The sequence below is a fragment of the Anomaloglossus baeobatrachus genome, chromosome 3 (genome assembly GCF_048569485.1).
Source record: "Anomaloglossus baeobatrachus isolate aAnoBae1 chromosome 3, aAnoBae1.hap1, whole genome shotgun sequence".
NCBI classification, from domain to species: domain Eukaryota; kingdom Metazoa; phylum Chordata; class Amphibia; order Anura; family Aromobatidae; genus Anomaloglossus; species Anomaloglossus baeobatrachus.
In genome coordinates, this window is record NC_134355.1 from 578445682 (window position 1) to 578466519 (window position 20838).

The following is a 20838-nucleotide window of genomic DNA, read 5'->3' on the forward strand; positions in this document are numbered from 1 at the left end:
AGCATGTCTTCCTTTTTTTATTTCTAATGTAAGGCCATAGCTTGTGTGTTGCATGACCCATACCTCCTTGCTAATAAGGCCCTATGGGGATGTGGCAGTTGATGCTAGTGTACTGCTGTCTGACTGAAAGGTTTTTAAATGCTGAGAATCCAAGATAGGTCTCATAGTTGTCTCTTGTCTGTACTAGCAGAGGTATGGGAGCACTAGTCCTACACCTGTCTCTCATCCACCTCCAGATTTCTTTTGTCAATAGTCTAGCAAGCTAATGGCTATGCGAAAACATTGGTGCTGTACTGTAAAAGGTATTTTTGCTGTTTTGAAAGCCTTTCAACCTCCCTAAGGCTATGTGCCCACGGGGAAAGTATCCTGCGGATATATCCACAGGACTTTCCACAGGAGCTCCCAGAAAACCACAGCACAACTTTGTCTGTTTTAATGCTGCGGTTGTATTGTGGAATGTGACAAAGATGAGATATATAGATAAAATATCAAATATTTATTAGAATTAATCGTAAAACCAAATCATGCAAAGTCATAAAATCACAACCTTCATGTCCTGAAATATCAGCAGAAAAGAAGAGTGACAATACAGATCAGACCATGTATACCACTATAGATGATCAGTATAGCTAGCAATAGAGTGAATGTAGTAGTGGATATGATTGCAGAGGATGTTCTATATGGAGTGATAACTCCTAAATAAAGTGTGCTAATGCAAAAACATCCAAAGTATAACCAACAATGTGGTAGCAATGTGGTACCAGAGCCTCCTAAGGAAGTTTCTAATGGACAAAACATGCTTCGGGTTTAGCGGCAGGCAGGCCAGCGCCCCCTGAGGAAGTTTATAATGGATGAAACTCACGTCGGGGTTAGCGGCAAGCAGCCACATCTGACCATTCACTAAGGTATCTATGTAACCAATTTTCAACCACATTCTTGATTATACTTTGGATGTTTTTGCACTGATACACTTTATTTAAGAGTTATCACTCCATATAGTACATCCTCTGCAATGCTTTGCACTACTACATGCACTCTATTGCTAGCTATACTGATCATCTATAGTGGTATACATGGTCTGATTTGTATTGTCACTTTTCTTTTCTGCTGCTATTTCAGGACATCAAGGTTGTGATTTTACATTTTTGCATGATATGGTTTTAACATAAATTCTAACAAATATTTGATATTTTATCTATATATCTCGTCTTTGTCACTATTTTCCACCTGGTGTCAATATCTGTAATTTGTGAATGCAAAATGTTTTGCATTTTTTAAAAAGATCAATATGATTACCTCCTCTCCTGAGTCTATGGACCTGCTTTATTACATGGAATCGTAATTGTACTACAGAGTGTTTTACCTGATGGAAATGGTGGAGTAATGGTAGCCATGTTTTATAAAGCCTGCTTTACACAATATGACCGATTGTGCGATAGCACGATCGATCATACCCGCCCCCGTCGTTTTTGCGTCACGGGCAATTAGTTGCCCGTGGCGCACAAACTCGTTTAACCCCTGTCACACGCACTTACCTTCCGGACGACCTCGCTATGGGCGACGAACATCCACTTCCTGGAGTGGGAGGGACGTTCGGCGTCACAGCGACGTCACATGGCAGCCGTCCAATAGAAATGGAGGGGCGGAGATGAGCGGGATGTAAACATCCCGCCCACCTTCTTCCTTCCATTAAGCAGTCGGGTGCTGCGGGAGGCAGGTAAAGCTACTGTTCATCGTTCCCGTGGTGTCACACGGAGCAAGGCGTGATGCCACTGAAACGATTAACAACCGCTGCTAATTTAATTAAACAATTTTAAGAAACCTAGCGACGAGCACACAACTCACGATTTGTGAGCGATACTGCGTCGCTAGGAGGTGTCACACAAGACGCTGTCTTGTACGATGCCGGATGTGCATCACGAAAACCGTGACCCCGACGATGAATTGCACGATCAGTCGTCTCGTGTAAAGCCCGCTTTATAGTGTATAGCAGATTTGTGGCTCACAATCCAGTCTCATATATGTTGTGTTGTTTCACCTATATAGAGCAGGCCACAAGGACATTTAATAATGAAAACAACAAAATTGGATTCACATGTAAAGAAACCTCTAATTAGGGAAGTTTTATCGGATTGAACGTGCTACCTTTGATGACATTCGAACATACAGCACAACCTAAATGTGAAAAAGTGCCTGTTCTTCGGTTTCCAAAAAATGATTGAATTGTTTAGATAGTTACCTTATATCATCCCTTATTAATTGGTCCTTGATGTTGCGAGGGTGCTTTGAGCACATTAATGGGGGGGCCTTAAATGCCTCGATCCCGGGGTATGCTCTAGTGAGTAGTGGCCAATTTTTATGGCTAGTGAAGTAGATCTTAGGCATTGAGGGATGATATTGATGGACAAAAGGTTTTTTCAGCAACACTGTGATCAAAACCATAATTTGGTCGAAACATCCTTCTGTCACATCCACTACTGATATTCTGGCACCTGTTATGCACTGCTTGATTAAAACTTTCTTTCTGCATGAAATAAAGGTAGCATCTTGATACAAATTGTGGGTTGTGCATAATCCCTTCACCGGTAACTCGCCCCAAGACTGAGTGCATACCAAATTCTTTACGACTTATCACTTTAGACAGGACAACCACTTTAAGAATTTTCCTGAAAATTGTTCTTAGAAAATCCATTTATCTTCAGTTTGGTATGTTTTACTGTCAGTCTCTAAGAGTGGCGTACTCTGACAACATTGTTACCAGCAGCGACCTGGAAGTCAGATTTGTGTCCAGGCATCTTCATGTTGTTCATTTTCCATCAATTTCAGGGATTTTAGTGCCCCCCAGATTTCCTAGGAGTGTCTGCTTTAAAAATGCTTGAGTCTCCCTTTTACTTCCATTTTACTTGTTACTTGAGACGTGCACCCGAGCAGTCCAATTTGCTTGATTCGAGTACCAAACACCAGAGCATTTGAACAGAATATTATGTATTTTCATTCTTGCTTTTACAATTTTGTTGAAAGTTATTACGGTTTTGTCAGCAGTTTTGTTCACTTTGAACAATCATGGAGTTCAAGTTGGAGTTCTCCTTGTTTTTCCCAGTTTGTCTTTTCCCATGGTGTTTTATTATTACAGTGGTTAGTCTAGCGTACGCCACCAGCCAGTTCCTTATGCAGGGGTTCAGTAGGGTGGTCGCAGGGTGTTTAGATATTCCTGCTCGGCGACAGATTAAAAGAACCTGTACAGGGACTGATTAGGTGTCCCGATGACAGTAGCAGGCTAATGCAGGAGGTGACAATTTTTCCTCCCTAGCGTTAGGGTCCACCAATGTTATCGTGCCCCCAGTGTTCCCCCATTGTCTGTTGTGTTGTTTAGGTGTTTATTCGTTGCACATCTGCCCTTGGTTGGACTGAAAGCGCTTGTCACCCATGTGGGGTGACAGATTTCAGCTGGTGTCATTACTTTCCATGGCTTTTTGCACCTCTCTTTCTTCATGTGTTCAATACTTTTCCCTTTGTCATTTCTCATTATTACACAAAGTTTAATTTGTGGACACCCATGGTTTGATTTTCTGCCTTTGTGGATTGGATGTGATGTTTTCGACATCTGGTGAGAAATTCATGTCAATAGCATCTTAACGAATATATTTGCTTATAATATTATTGAGGTGTTCAATACTTATTTCACCGCCGCATTCAACATGGATACAAGGGCAAGAACATCAACAATGAGCGAAAGCGTAGGCATTCTTATGCAGAATAGCAGTTGGTACTCTTAAGTGAGGAATCATTATTTGAAATACTTGGCTATAACAGACAGATGCTTGAACAACAAAGGGTTGGAGATTGGTACAATAAAACATTAGTACAGGCAACAGTGATCCATGGTGGAGGGTCCTGCAAGTTTGGGGCTGCATTTCAGCAAGTGGAGATGGGAAGTTGGTCAAGATTAATGTCCTCAATGTTGAAAAATAAATACTTATCAATCAGATAATACCATTACTAGGGGTCTAATTGGGTCCAATCTTAGTTTGCAGCAGGACAATGACCCAAACTATACAGAAAACATAAGTAAGAACTACAGTCATATGAAAAAGTTTGGGCACCTCTATTAATGTTAACCTTTTTTCTTTATAACAATTTGGGTTTTTGCAACAGCTATTTCAGTTTCATATATCTAATGACTGATGGACTGAGTAATATTTCTGGATTGAAATGAGGTTTATTGTACTAACAGAAAATGTGCAATCCGCATTTAAACAAAATTTGACCGGTGCAAAACTATGGGCACCCTTATCAATTTCTTGTTTTGAACACTCCTAACTACTTTTTACTGACTTACTAAACCACTAAATTGGTTTTGTAATCTCATTGTACTTTGAACTTCATAGGCAGGTGTATCCAATCATGAGAAAAGGTATTTGTCACGGCCAGGTGTGCGGGCAGGCCCAGGAGGTGGATCCACTGGACCGAACTCCTAGATGGTAGGAAAGAGTCCGGCAGCTGGAACACTAGAAACAGCAGAACAGTCCTTGCACACGGGAATAGCGGAGAAGTCCCTGGGACCACGGAGTTACGGGTGGTAGTCCGGGTGACGCAGCTCAGGTTCGGAAGCCGAGATGATGTCAGGCGGGGTCCGGAACCTTGGGAGCAAGATGACGGGTCACCGCAGGGATCCGAGATGGTGCGGACTGTCAGGATGGCAGAAGGACAGCGTTCGGGGTTCAGGATACGGCAGACTGGATGGCGAAGCAAGCACGGCTCTACAAAGAGAGATAGGTGAGTACACGCACTGAAACACCAGGAGACCTGACTCCTAGCTTAGGGAACACGAAGATCAGGCCCCGCCCCCTTGGACTATACACCCCTTTATACCCTGTACCTGATTAGCCTCATTACCTGTTAATGGACGCTGGCCCTTTAAGAAAGGGTCAGTGACCGCGCGCGCGCCCTAATGCGCATGCGCGCAGCCCGGGTGCCAGAAGCCAGGGAAGGAGGCTGAGAAGAGGACGCAGGGGAGCCGGCCAGGGCCTGGGAAGCCGTCGGGCGCCGCGATCGGGGACCAGGGGGCCTGGGAAGGACGGGGACCGGAGGCTGGAGAGCGGGGAGCGTGGCAGGTGAGCCGGGGAGCGGGGCTGAGGACCCGGGGAGGGAAGCCAAGGACCCGGGGAGCGTGACAGTACCCCCCCCCCCCACGCCCCCCTCCCCGCAACCGGGACATGAAGGCACGGATCAGAGGAGTGCCCACGTTCTCCCTGGGCTCCCAGGACCTATCCTCAGGACCATACCCTTCCCAGTCCACCAGGAAGAACTGTCGACCTCGTACGGTCTTCATGGCCACGATATCCCTTACCGCATAGATGTCGTCATCGGCAATAGGTGGAGGAGCCGGACAGGCAGCAGCGGAGAAGGGACCAAGGACGACCGGCTTGAGCAGGGAGACGTGGAAAGAGTTGGGAATCCTCATCGTGGCCGGGAGCTGTAGCTTGTAGGAGACCTGATTGATCTTGCTGAGGACCTTAAACGGCCCGATGTAGCGAGGACCCAGCTTGTAGGAAGGTATCTTCAATCGGATGTACTGGGAAGCAAGCCAGACCAGGTCACCAGGAGAGAAACACGGAGGGTCCAGACGCCTCTTGTCAGCGTGTTTCTTCATCCGCTGGGAAGCGCGTCCAAGGGACGCCTTGACAGAGTCCCAAATGGTAGCGAAGTCACGGGCTACAGTATCAGCCGCAGGGACATCCGAAGAAGGGGATATAGGCAATGGAACGGAGGGCTGTAGTCCGTAAACGACATGGAAGGGAGATTTGGAGGACGACTCACTGATATGGTGGTTATGTGAGAATTCAGCCCAAGGCAGAAGCGTGGACCAGTCGTCGTGATGGGCGTTGACATAGTGACGTAAGAAGGATGTCAAGATTTGATTGACCCTCTCCACTTGGCCATTAGACTGAGGATGGTATGCGGAAGAAAAGTCCAGAGTTACTCCCAGATGCTTGCAGAGCGCCCTCCAGAAGCGGGAGGTGAACTGAGTTCCTCTGTCGGACACGATGTGGGATGGAAAGCCATGCAAGCGGAAGATGTGATGTATATAGGCTTCCGCGAGTTCCTGAGCAGAGGGCAGTCCGGCCATAGGGACGAAGTGAGCCATTTTGGAGAACCGGTCCACCACGACCCATATGACTGTGTGTCCGGAGGATAATGGCAAGTCCGTAATAAAATCCATCGCTATGTGTTGCCACGGAACTGAGGGTATAGGCAGAGGCAGAAGACGGCCATAGGGCAGGTGTTTGGGCGTCTTGTTCCTGGCACAAGAGGAGCAGGCAGAGACATAAGCAGCGACGTCCGTGCGAAGGGATGGCCACCAGTAATGGCGTACAATCGCACCCCATGTTCTCTTCTGGCCTGCATGACCGGCTGTTTTGGAGGCATGACCCCAGTGTAACACTTTTTGCCTGTCAGTTTCAGAGACGTAGGTCTTTCCGGGCGGTATCTGGGCCAGAGTGACAGGGGCCACCGGAATAATCTTGCTAGGAGGGATGATAGGTTGGGTAGTCTCTTCCTCCTGCTCCATGGGCACGAAAGACCTAGACAAGGCATCAGCGCGTACATTCTTGTCCGCGGGTCTGAAATGGAGCTGGAAGTCAAACCTGGCAAAGAATAAGGACCACCTGGCTTGCCGTGGGTTCAGTCGCTGAGCGGACCGCAGGTATTCCAGGTTCTTGTGGTCCGTGTAGATAATCACGGGGTACACTGCTCCTTCCAGGAGGTAGCGCCACTCCTCCAGAGCCAGTTTGACCGCCAATAGTTCTCGGTCACCGATGGTGTAATTACGTTCCGGCGCTGAGAAGCTCTTGGAGAAGAAACCGCAAGTCACCATCTTGCCGGAGGAGGATTTCTGCATGAGCACTGCTCCAGCTCCCGAGGAGGAGGCATCCACTTCCAAGGTGAACTGGCGGTTTAACTCCGGACGATGGAGTACAGGAGCGGAGGCAAATGCTCGCTTCAGGGAGCAAAACGCGGCGTCGGCTGCAGGTGACCAGTCCTTTGGATTAGCCTCCTTTTTGGTCAAAGCGGAGAGAGGAGCAGTCAGGGCAGAGAAGTGAGGGATAAACTGGCGGTAGTAGTTGGCGAATCCCAGGAACCGTTGGATTGCCTTCAGTCCAGAAGGAGGAGGCCAGTTGAGTATGGAGGAGACCTTCTTTAAATCCATCTGCAGTCCAGTGCCCGATATGATGTATCCCAGGAAAGGGAGAGAAGACTGCTCAAAGACGCATTTCTCATATTTGGCGTAAAGACGATTCTCCCTCAGTCTTTGCAGAACCAGCTGTACGTTCTCTCTATGGGTCTGGAGGTCCGGAGAGAAGATAAGGATGTCATCCAGATAAACTACGACACAGACGTAGAGGATGTCCCGGAATATGTCGTTCACCAATTCTTGGAAGACAGCTGGTGCGTTACACAGGCCGAAGGGCATCACGCAGTATTCATAGTGCCCATCGCGAGTATTAAACGCGGTCTTCCATTCGTCCCCAGAGCGGATACGAACTAGGTTGTAGGCACCCCGAAGATCCAGCTTGGTGAACACACGGGCTCCCCTGAGCCGGTCGAACAATTCGGGGATGAGCGGCAGAGGGTACTTGTTTTTGACGGTGATCTGATTCAGACCCCGGTAGTCGATGCATGGGCGTAGGTCACCCTCTTTCTTCTTCACGAAGAAGAAGCCTGCTCCCGCAGGAGAGGAGGATCTCCGGATGAATCCTTTTGCCAGGCTCTCTGTGATGTAGGTAGACATGGCCCTGGTTTCGGCCGGAGACAACGGATATATCCGTCCTCGAGGTGGTGTTGTTCCTGGGAGCAGGTCGATGGCACAATCGTAGGGACGGTGTGGCGGAAGTACCTCAGACTCCTTCTTGTCAAAAACGTCTGCGAAGGACCAATAGGCCGAGGGCAGTTCCGGTAGGTTCTCTGGAACCGGAGGTCGTCGGATAGGTTGTATGGGCTTCAGACACTTCTCATGACAAGCAGAACTCCATCGGGTGATTTCGCCAGTACCCCAGCTGACTGATGGTTCGTGTGTCCGCAACCAGGGAAGTCCCAGCAGGATTTGATGGGACATGTGTGGAAGGACGTAGAGAGTGATGTTCTCGGTGTGCAGGGCACCGATACGCAGTTCGACCGGTCTGGTGACCCAGGAGATGGTATCAGAGAGGGGTCTCCCATCCACAGAGGCAATCACTAGGGGCTTCTCGAGTAGAGTAACAGGCAGCTGGTACTTGTCCACCGTGGCCTGCTGGATGAAATTGCCTGCTGCTCCAGAGTCGAGGTATGCCTCAGCCGTGAAGCGCGTCTCTCCCGTTGACACTTGCACAGTCCACATAACCGGGTCTGAGAGAGTCCCAGCACCTAGGGTGGCCTCTCCTACCAACCCTAGGCTTTGGAGTTTCCCGGCCTTTCCGGACAGGAGCGTAGGAGGTGAGTGTCCTCTCCGCAGTAAAAGCAGAGGCCCTTGGCGAGCCGCTCTGCTCGACGTTGTTCAGATTGCCGTACTCGGTCGATCTGCATGGGCTCTTGGACGGGAATCCCAGCTGTTGATGACTGCGATACGGAGGACTTCTGTGGAGGAGGGGAATGCCGTACCGGACGTCTCTCCCGAGACAGCTCTTTGGAGCGCTCCTGAAAACGAATGTCCACTTGAGTTGCTAGGGCAATCAGGGCATCTAGGGTGGAGGGCACGTCACGACCCGCCAACTCATCTTTGATGCGACTCGAGAGTCCTTCCCAGAAGGCGGCTGTTAGGGCCTCATTATTCCACCCGAGTTCAGAAGCCAACGTGCGGAAACGGATGGCGTATTGGCCCACCGTCAGTGTTCCTTGACGTAAGCGGAGGAGGGATGAAGCAGACGCAGAGGCGCGTCCCGGCTCGTCAAAGGTGCTGCGGAAGGCCTGCAGGAACTCTTGGAGATCCTTGGTCATAGGGTCCTCCTTCTCCCACAACGGGTTCATCCACGCCAGTGCCTCGCCCTCCAGGTGAGACATGATGAAGGCGACCTTGGCTTGGTCGGAGGCAAACAGATGTGGCAGCTGCGTGAAGTGGAGGGAGCATTGGTTTATAAACCCCCTGCAGGTCTTGGGATCTCCGGCGTACCGGGGTGGTGAGGCCAAACGCAGTCTGGAAGCATCCGAAGAAGCGGCCACGGGAGCGGGGGACGTGGCTTGACTAGTGGCGGCTTGGGATGTTGTAGACGTGACTGCCGCTTGTAGCGTGGTCAGGCGGGTGTCCACGGAAGTCATGAAGTTCAGCATGTGGGTCTGGACTTCACGCTGGCGTTGGAGTTCCTCTTGCAAGGCCGCTAGTGCTGCAGCGGGATCCATGGCCTGATCTTACTGTCACGGCCAGGTGTGCGGGCAGGCCCAGGAGGTGGATCCACTGGACCGAACTCCTAGATGGTAGGAAAGAGTCCGGCAGCTGGAACACTAGAAACAGCAGAACAGTCCTTGCACACGGGAATAGCGGAGAAGTCCCTGGGACCACGGAGTTACGGGTGGTAGTCCGGGTGACGCAGCTCAGGTTCGGAAGCCGAGATGATGTCAGGCGGGGTTCGGAACCTTGGGAGCAAGATGACGGGTCACCGCAGGGATCCGAGATGGTGCGGACTGTCAGGATGGCAGAAGGACAGCGTTCGGGGTTCAGGATACGGCAGACTGGATGGCGAAGCAAGCACGGCTCTACAAAGAGAGATAGGTGAGTACACGCACTGAAACACCAGGAGACCTGACTCCTAGCTTAGGGAACACGAAGATCAGGCCCCGCCCCCTTGGACTATACACCCCTTTATACCCTGTACCTGATTAGCCTCATTACCTGTTAATGGACGCTGGCCCTTTAAGAAAGGGTCAGTGACCGCGCGCGCGCCCTAATGCGCATGCGCGCAGCCCGGGTGCCAGAAGCCAGGGAAGGAGGCTGAGAAGAGGACGCAGGGGAGCCGGCCAGGGCCTGGGAAGCCGTCGGGCGCCGCGATCGGGGACCAGGGGGCCTGGGAAGGACGGGGACCGGAGGCTGGAGAGCGGGGAGCGTGGCAGGTGAGCCGGGGAGCGGGGCTGAGGACCCGGGGAGGGAAGCCAAGGACCCGGGGAGCGTGACAGTATTTAAGGTGGCCACTTGCAAGTTGTTCTCCTATTTGAATCTCCTATGAAGAGTGGCATCATGGGCTCCTCAAAACAACTCTCAAATGATCTGAAAACAAATATTATTCAACATAGTTGTTCAGGGGAAGGATACAAAAAGTTGTCTCAGAGATTTAAACTGTCAGTTTCCACTGTGAGGAACATAGTAAGGAAATGGAAGAACACAGGTACAGTTCTTGTTAAGCCCAGAAGTGGCATCCAAGAAAAATATCAGAAAGGCAGAGAAGAAGAATGGTGAGAACAGTCAAGGACAATCCACAGACCACCTTCAAAGGCCTGCAGCATCACCTTGCTGCAGATGGTATCAATGTGCATCGATCAACAATACAGCGCACGTTGCACAAGGAAAAGCTGTATGGGAGAGTGATGCGAAAGAAGCCGTTTCTGCAAGTACGCCACAAACAGAGTCGCCTGAGGTATGCAAAAGCACATTTGGACAAACCAGTTACATTTTGGAAGAAGGTCCTGTGGACTGATGAAACAAAGATTGAGATGTTTGGTCCATATGCATGGAGGCAAAGAAACACGGCATTCCAAGAAAAGCACTTGCTACCCACAGTAAAATTTGGTGGAGGTTCCATCATGCTTTCGGGCTATGTGGCCAATGCCGGCACCGGGAATCTTGTTAAAGTTGAGGGTCGCATGGATTCAACTCAGTATCAGCAGATTCTTGACAATAATGTGCAAGAATCAGTGACGAAGTTGAAGTTACGCAGGGGATGGATATTTCAGCAAGACAATGATCCAAAACACTGCTCCAAATCTACTCAGGCATTCATGCAGAGGAACAATTACAATGTTCTGGAATGGCCATCCCAGTCCCCAGACCTAAATATAATTGAAAATCTGTGGGATGATTTGAAGCATGCTGTCCATGCTCGGCGACCATCAAACTTAACTGAACTGGAATTGTTTTGTAAACAGGAATGGTCAAATATACCTTCATCCAGGATCCAGGAACTCATTAAAAGCTACAGGAAGCGACTAGAGGCTGTTATTTTATGCAAAAGAAGGATCTACAAAATATTAATGTCACTTTTATGTTGAGGTGCCCATACTTTTGCACCAGTCAAATTTTGTTTAAATGCGGATTGCACATTTTCTGTTAGTACAATAAACCTCATTTCAATCCAGAAATATTACTCAGTCCATCAGTTATTAGATATATGAAACTGAAATAGCTGTTGCAAAAACCCAAATTGTTATAAAGAAAAAAGGTAACATTAATAGGGGTGCCCAAACTTTTTCATAAGACTGTATCTGCAGTGCAAAGAAGAACAAGGAGTCCTAAAAGTGTTTATATGGTCCCCACAAGACACGAATCTGGGATTACATGACGATGGATTGGGCAAGTTTGCATCCACCCATGATCTGTGGTCAGTTCTCCAAGTTGTTTAGAAAAATGTCTTTGTCAAGTTTCTATAAAATCTGTCTGCAAGTGTACCTAGAAGAATGGATGCTGTTTTGAAGGCAAAAGACAGTCACACCAATTGTGTTATGTTAATATGATTTTTTTTGTTCATTCATTCAATTTCATTTTTGTTCATCTTTTAAAGCATTCTCACTGTGTAGCATTTTTCAATAAAATCTTTACCCATAAACCCCTTTATATTATTGTCTTTGATGTCATTCAGGAGTAGTTTTTGTGCTATGATCTAACAATATGGTCAAAAACTAAAACTCAAGCATCATATTAATGTTTTGGCTTTCTGTTACTTGAATTTTTTTTCATCAATAGTGGTTGCTAATCCAATGCCTCCAATCTTTGTGTGTTGTAACCCTAAACCCTTTTCATCAAAAATAGCAAATATTATGAATGAATGATTCTCTTATCTTTGTGATAAATGTTTATCTTAATGTTAGACACTTGTCTCTCACCTTTCTGTCTCGTATGTTTTCATTACTTTTAAGGCCCAAACCAACACTATTGTAATTAGAGCAAAATATGCAGAGATTTTCAAGCTCTTAATGCTGCTGCGTACACACCTGAAAGACAAACCAAAATGAATTAAGCCAATTTCATCACACATTTATAACAATGCACTCTATACAATTTACTTTATATTCTTTAAGGCCCCTTTATACACTGAGACTTTCTAGCAATGCCACCAGCGATATCGACCTGGCCGGGATCGCTGGAAAGTCTCTAACAGTCGCTGGTGAGCTGTCAAACAGGCAGATCTGGCCAACGACGCAGCAGAGATATGGTCCTGCAGAACGACCTCGCTGGAAAGGGAACGCTAGCACGCCTATGGACTGGGTCGCTAACGATGTCGTTGTAACGGTGTCAAACACACCGATACATGCTTCGCAGCGGGAAACAAAGGACCAAAGAATGATCCTGAACGACTTGTAGCGAATAGCGACCTCACAGCGGGGGCCAGGTTGCTGATGCGGGTCACACACTGCAATGTCGCTGGGAGGTCGCTATTACGTCACAAAACCGGTGACGTTACAGCGATATCGCTAGCGATGTTGCAGTGTGTAAAGGGGCCTTTACACTGGATCTGGGCAAACAGTAGCACACTTCCACATCCAGTCCTTTGGCTGTTCCTGTCTGAACTCCAAGTGGGAACATCAAAGGGCTGGAAACAATGACGTTCCACACATTAGTTGGGGAGCTTGGTGCCAAGCAGCACAACAATCTCCCTGTCCAGCTCCTGGATTTCAAGAATATCTGCATCCTGGGAATGCAAATACCGCTGAACACAAAGGTGTAATGCAGAGCTGTCAGCTTCCTGCACCACCATTCAGGCAGGTATAAGTAGGTACAATAATGTCACTATATCGCTCTCATGTTGCACAGATCCTCAGTACACGCAGTACTAGAGATGAGCGAACCGGTCGCGGTTCGGCTCGAGGTCGGTTCGCCGAACGGAGGTCCCGTTCGAGTTCGGCTCGTCGAACGTTCGACGAACCGAACTCGAACTGCATAGGAAACAATGGCAGGCAATCACAAACACATAAAAACACCTAGAAAACACCCTCAAAGGTGTCCAAAAGGTGACAAACAACTCACAACACAACACAAACACATGGGAAAGTGACAAGGACATATACTCATGCGAAAACAAAAGAGCTGGACAAGAAAAAAGAGGAGGACACACAGATATATGAGTATATGCAAGGAAACATCGATGCCATTACTGTGCAACTTGAGCCCTGCTCATTTTAGGCTTCCAATCTGGATAAATTGCCTGAGCTTGCCACGTACGCCTTGGGGATCTTGTCGTGTCCTGCAGCCAGCGTTCTCTCAGAACCTGTCTTCAGTTCTGCTGGGGGTCTGCTGGCAGATAAGCACACGCGTCTGTCCACTGACAATGTGGACATGGCTCTCAGAGGACTTTTCTTCCCCTGGGTCAGCCAGGGGACGGGAAAGGCACGCGTATTTTTGAGAGTGCTTCATGCAAAGCATCTTTTTCTTTTTCAAAAGGGGGGTCAACTTATGCCAGTCAAGTGGGGTGTGTGTGGCCCAATTAGTGGCAACGAGGGAGACTGTGGTTGGAGTCCCCTCGCTGTGTTTCTGAAAGAACCAAGATGAACAAGTCATGGCTCTCAGAGGACTTTACTTCCCCTGGGTCAGCCAGGGGACGGGAAAGGCACGCGTATTTTTGAGAGTGCTTCATGCAAAGCATCTTTTTCTTTTTCAAAAGGGGGGTCAACTGATGCCAGTCAAGTGGGGTGTGTGTGGCCCAATTAGTGGCAACGAGGGAGACTGTGGTTGGAGTCCCCTCGCTGTGTTTTACATGATTTTCGAAGGGCATGACATGCCTAAGAAGTTGAGTTTCATCATCTGCAACTTGTTGGCAACAGAAAGGCTGCCTTTACACCCTTTTGAGACCGAGGATTTTCGAGACCTTATGCCCATTGCAGTGCCCCAAGAGCCGATGGCCAGTCGTCACTCCTTCTAAAAGAAAGGCGTGCCCGCGCTACCACAGTAGGTCGCACACAACCTCACCGATTCCTTGAGAAACTCTGTGTGTGACAGGGTGCATTTGAACACAGATACTTGGACCAGTAAGCATGGACAGGGGAGTTACATGTTGCTGACTGGGCACTAGGTAACTATGGTGAGAGATGGAGAAGGGTTTGCTGTACAAGTCTTGCCGTCCCCACGACTTGTGTGTCAATCCTTCCTCTGTATGTACAAGTTCCTCCACTGCTTCTGCCTCCTCAACCTCGTGTGGGTCCTCCACCTCGGCCCAAACCCTGTGTGGTCAGGCCACCCTTCCTTGTAACTGCGCCCAAGGAATCCCACACACCTCCTTACTATGCTGGCAGCAGAGCTCAAGGCCATCAGGCGGTCAAATGTTTACTTTGAAATGTAGGGGAAATGTGAGACACTGCTGAGGAATTGTGGACGGTTAGCTCTGGAGAGTGAGACCGAGTTTCACCAATGGTTGTCTCCACTCAACCAGCAGTCAGGGAAGGTCGGGTGCGACAATGATGCAAACCAGTCTGCGGCCCTTCTTCAGGGCAATGTGACACACGGGCCTTGTATGGCTCACGTGTTGAATCTGATTCTCCAGCAATTTTTAAAATACCATCCCGGCCTACATGGCCTTGTGCAGCGGGCACACTGCTATGTGCTCACTTTCATCCTTCGCACCCAGCAGCTCAACAACTTTCATCGCTCCGGAAGTCTTAGGGTCTGGCAGTTAAACGCCGGAAATGCGATGTTCCGACACGCAGGAATTGGAATCTGCACATGTTGCAGCGTGTGTGGCAGCACCGCAGAGCCCTGCTGAAATACGGTATGACGTATACCCTGGGCTAACTTGATCCAGAGGTGGTGCAGATCACGCTGCTGGAGTGGTGTCAGATCAAGGACCTATGCACCTTTCTACACAGTTTACAAATGTCGACGAAGATGTTTAGCACTGGCAATGCCATTCTCAGCGTGACAATTCTGGTCATCTACATGATGGAGCACACTGTAAGCATTATTCGGAGTCAGGTATTGGTCCAAGAGGAAGGTGAGGAAGTACTGGAGGAGTCATATGCAGACGGGATAATAAGATCTACAAGGTCCATATGGTAAGCGGCACCTAGGCAGCAGTTATGGTGGGGGATAGGGATTAACAAGGGCGCATAGTATCAGCAAAAATTGTTGAGGAAGGTGCAGGAGCCATGAAGAAATGGAGGACGAACTTGCGATGGGCATGGAAGACTCAGCAGATGAGTGAGAGCTTGCTCACATTTCGGTTGTGCGAGGTTGGGGGGAGAGGGCAGAGGAAGGAGGCACGATTCTCACCTCTCTGCCACCAACACACCAAGGACTTGGTCCTCCTGGATGCACAAGACACATGAGCGTCTTCTTGCTGCACTACCTACAACATGACCCTCGGATTGTACGAATTCGAAGTAATGCTAACTACTGGGTTGCCACACTGTTAGATCCCCGGTACAAGACAAAATTTGGCGAAATAATTCCTGCCATAGAAAGGGACGCACATGTACAGGAGTATCTTCAGAAGGTGGTACGCAATCTTAGATCTGCTTTTCCACTAAACACCAGTGCTGCACAGAGTGAATCTCAACGCTTTGTCATGGATAGGAGGAAATGGGCATTTACTTGTCCACATCTGAGGGACCGAGGGCTGGCTGCTGTGCTGAGATGGCATTGAGTACGGTGTCCCTGCAGAGTTGCACTTTTGGTCATATACAAAATGAGTTGAAAAAGGACAGATGCTGGTGGAAAGGGGAACAGGTGTGTTGGAAAGGGGAAAAAAGTTTTGGTCCGTGGGTTTGATGAAGAAACACCATCTGTTACGGTGGGACTGGCAGATTTGGATAAGGTGGTATATACTATGTTACCGCTATATAACGAAAATTAATAAGAAAAGAAAGAGAAAGGTATATATCCCCATCAGCAGTCAGTGTCCACCGTGCTCCCAGATGGAAAAGGAGAGGTTGGCAACTGGAAGGTTAGGTGGAGGATACAGAGCTGTGTGGCTATGAAACTAATAGTAGCCTGAACCAAGTTAGACGCCACTCGGATCTTGAGACTGGGAGCCCTGTTAGCGTCACAGGGTCCACATGCCCACCCAGCCCAGGAACTCCCTGTTAACATCACAGGGGCCATTCAGTACGCTGACCGTGTGCATTGGGGCCACACCTGTGGACAGCAGGCGCATCAACAGCAGCAGGCCTGTTAATGCCACTGGGCTGCACAAGCAGGACTTGTAGGACAGGAGCTGGTCTTAACCGTTCTGCGTTACCAACTGTGGTGGCGGCCTGCATCGACGCCCTATCCCTGCCTACCTCTGGCCTAAAGCCGCAATGGGTTCAACACATGGAGGTGTGCTCTTTCGGAGCATAATAGAAGACTGCGCACCTCCTTGTTGTCTCCAGTCCCTTTTATAACCTGGGTCCGCCCCAAACCAGGGTGGACCACAATGCACCTCCTGGAGACAAAAGCAGAGTGATACGTCATGAGTGGCATAACTAGCGTCCTATTTGGAACCGCAACTTCAATGATGACCTCATGGCTGTCATGACCCAAACACCTCACCAGTCATCGTCTGACCATCAATAATGAGGTGACAAGTCATAGGGGCGGGCCTCTGCAAGCCATTTGGGAGTGGCCTGGCCACATCGTCAGGACACCTGATGCTCTGTGGTCTAAATGGGCCCCCCACATCAGGGGCAGGGCCAAAGAGTTCATTACCGGACCTAGTTTCTGATGCAGTAAGTGCCTGACCATGGTCAGTTGCATGAAATACAGTCTCTGAAAAAAGACTATCAGCTTTAGCATGGTGTCTAGGCACAACACAGGACTTAGACCCGGCACGGAGTGCAAGTACCTGTGCAAAGAGGCTTTTCGCACTAAGTGTGGGAGCATGCGCTGTAGCCCGAAATGAAGACTTAGCCTCAGGAATGGCACAGTCAGGCTGAGCATACTCACTAGGCGAAACACTGGAGTTAGGCTGCGGCTGGGGTAAATCGGCACACGCATGCGCACTAGCTGCCTCTCCACACTTAGACGTGGAGGAGAAATCAGCCAGCTGGACAACCCAAGGCACAGGCCTAAATGGCAGCTGATGCCTGGGCGCAACTGAAACCGCAGCAGGCTGCTTGCGTTTAAGGCGTCACCGTTTTGTAACAACAAATACCATCCAAAAGAACAGGTGTACTTCTTCCCATGGATAATCTGATATGATCCCTTTTTTCATGGACACGACCATCGCTAACAAATGTAGATGAGGCCAAAACAGCAGCTGGTTCAATGGATCTGAAGTGCTCCATAAAGTGGCCTCTCCTCCAACCAAATTTCAAGATCCCAAATACTCCATTCCTCTGTGGTGTCAATCCAATCGCACTTGCTTCCTAACAGCTCTCAAGTTTCCACCAGCCCTGCTGAGTATGGGGTAACAGAGATGGTTGAGTTTGCATAGCTGTTCAGTCGCACTATAGCCTGGGAATCAGAGGTCTGCTCCAAAGCTGCAATGAGTACAGACAAGAAAGTTATTATTATTTCTATTATTATTGATTTATAGAGCACCATTGATTCCATGGTGCTGTACATGAGAAGGGGGTTACATACAGAATACATATACAAGTAACTATAGACAGACTGGTACAGAGGGAAGAGGGCCCTGCCCTTGCGGGATTACATTCTAAAGGATTTTTGGGAGGAGACAGTAGGAGTGGTTTAGGTTGAGCGTCAAGTATGTATGGTGGTGGTGTCATTGAAGGTTATAGTCATTTCTGAACAGATGAGTTTTCAGATTCAGTTTGAAGCTTGCGGGTGTAGCAGATAATCTGACGTGTTGAGGTAGCGAGTTCCATGAGACAGGGTTAATGATCTGCGCAGATGGCCAGAAGCTTTGTGAGTGGGATCCAGGCCCCGATGAAGAAGGTGCTGAGCCTAATCTACACCCTCATTTCCAAAAAGTAAATCCTCCTGGTGGAGACAATGGGGAACATGATGAGGAGCACAGATACCTGATTGGAATGACAACTTTACTATTCGGTCAGGGCAGGAAGAGGTTGTCTCGGAGGACTCAGGACGAGGGGAATGAAAACACACAGGGTTATTGATGAGGTTGGAGACCACACTTACTGTCAAACCAAAGTCAGCCAGTCGATGAGGTCCGCAGAGGAGGTGGAGGAGGATGCTACTGATGACGAGGTTACGTTGCGTCTTCCTGGCCAGAGACAAAGTACTGGAAGCACGTCAACAACTGAATCCTGGACCACAACTTTGACTCTGAGCAGAAGTCGTGTTGGCTATGCAGGTCGCATGGGCTGTATGCCTTGCCGAGCCTGTGAATTTTTGGACATCGCAAAGAATCACCCAAGTCATGGAATCTGTAAGATTTGTCAACAATCTGTAAGTAGAAGGCAAAAACTCACACTTTTGAGTACTTCCTCCATGAAGTATCACATGACAGCGTGAACGTGTATTGCTCAGCTTTAGCAACTGTCAACGCAATATGCTTATTTGCCGTTCATTGCATGCATTGTTGCAGACTACACACAAGGGGCTGCTGTTTTTTTGGATCTGCCTTTGGTCACTATAGCAATATAAAATTGCTCTTTGGGTGTGGACTTGGAGATGCTGTCTATGAACAGAAGGAAAAGCTAAAGGTGTGTGTTACAGCAAGGAGCCACCGCAGAAACAGTTCGTTCAATTGTGAGGGGAGTTGTGTTGTACTTTGATGATGAGCACTGTAACGTCAGTGAGCAGCATCCTGTGCCACAGACCAACATTCTTACGGTGCTGTCTATACTGTTTACCGTGAGAGGAGCGTAAAGTCTGTATTTCTGGCAACTGGACATCACAGTACCCGGGTACGGTAGGCTGTGCCCAGACAATAATGCGGGCACGCAACACTTTGTTTTATTAGCAAAACACATATCTGTTCTGGGTAGGCCGACTATATAGACAATAAGACTTGCTGCCTCTGCACTGTCAAATTGTCACGTACAGTTTAAATCATAGAGGGACAGCGACACATGTTTGCATTGACTGTTGCTTTTCAAGATTTCCATGACTGTGTTGCAGAGCTGTGTGGTTTGCATTCACACTGCTATCATCTGCCTTATCTGTGAGGCTTCAGCTAACAAGGGTATTCAGGGGGGGTAATGTGTTTTGTCTATGTTTAGGTAGATAACTTGGAAGCTCTTGTGATGCGACACTGGTAAGTCGTGTTTGCACACACACACACACGCACAAACACACAATTACTGCTACACAGAGGGATTAGCAGGTAGTAGGCAACAGAATAGATTGTTCAATTATTTAAATTGTATGCATGGTTCTTATTGTTTGTTTTGGTAAAGTTAAACAATCATTTATCAACCCAACTGCCTAGAGTCCTTTTCCTGTTGCCTGGTTTTGCTGCATACTGGGGAGCCCACCCTGTACACGACTTAAAATGAAGCATAAGTCTCAATGTGAATTTCACTGTGCTACAATGCGGCCTAGCGTGCCTGTGCAACCACCGCCTGCCCCATCAAGTGCATCTGCGTGCTCTTCATCCTCTGTGACTGTGGGGACAGCAGTCACACATGGTTTTTCACACTGAACTTCCACTCCTTTACCCGCAACAGGGAGTGTGATTGGCAGGTCATCACTTGTTTTGGAAGTGGAAACAGAAGGTATTGTTGAGCTGTCAGACATCGAGAGAACCATCATTGGATGCAGGCTACATTATATCCACGCCTGCACCTTCGTCACAGATTGGCTGGACTACCTGCAGTTAATAATTGCATTCCAGAAATGGAAAGGAGTGTAGAATGCACATGTGTTGTACCTTGCTTGGCAGCAAAGGAACACTAACTTAGTATTCCAGACAATTTTAGGAAGGCAGAAAAAGAGTCAGCTCTTTGGGCAAATTAAATAGCGTGGCAAAAGTGGACAGATGGGTACAGTGGCCGTGTTCTGTGGGTACCAGGACAGTAAAAGAAGCCTCACTTTCTATCCCTCCTAATGATCAAATGCAGCAAGGAATTCCCTGAGTTTGCTATAAAATTAGCATAGCAAAATGTGCATGAGGGTAAAATGCAGAGGTGCTTGAGATTGCTTGGCACAAATGGCACAATAAAGGAGTCCTACAGCCATTTTTTGTATGCCACTAAGTTGCAGTATTTTTTGCTATCATTATAGCTTATTAAAAACAGAGCAGGAGGGTGTCATGCAGAGGTGCTAGAAATAGCTTGGCACCAGTGGGGCACTAATGGAGTACAACAGCCACTTCTTGTATGCCACTAAGTTTACTCAATTTTTGGTATTATAATGTATTAGTACATTACTGGTCCTGGTATGTGTTTATAATGGTCAGTGTTTACTATTTTTATGCCATATTGTGGTAATCACAACTTTGTTCTTTTTGGTCTGAGACGAAACAAACCCTTTGTTCTATTCTAGGTTGAAGCTGTGTGTTTCAAGCATCCATGCTGTTATACCCCTGATGAGCCCCCCTTTTTGCTAACTAAGGGGCGAAACGCGTAGGGTGCATCCTGGACAAAAAACAGCTTAAGTCAATAATGTATCTGTAATTTTATTGCATGTCGACTTGTTGACGTAGTTTGGGCCATCCCTACTAGTCTGACAGATGATTAGTGACGGATGTGTTCTTCTCCTTTGCACATTTATGTGTGCCTATAATTTTGTGGGCTCTGTCTTTGGTGTTACACCTTACCCAC

The 20838-nt window shown here is 48.2% G+C and overlaps 1 protein-coding gene across 3 annotated transcripts in view; it reads right to left on the reverse strand.

Annotated features, from left to right (window-relative positions):
• LOC142296887 (galactose-3-O-sulfotransferase 2-like) overlaps positions 1 to 20838 on the reverse strand; it is a 53521-nt gene that overhangs the window by 19110 nt on the left and 13573 nt on the right. For all 3 annotated transcript variants that reach the window (XM_075340980.1, XM_075340982.1, XM_075340981.1), the window contains one exon: positions 12064 to 12171. In XM_075340980.1, coding sequence (XP_075197095.1) covers positions 12064 to 12171 — 108 coding nt within the window. The remainder of the gene's footprint in view (positions 1 to 12063; positions 12172 to 20838) is intronic.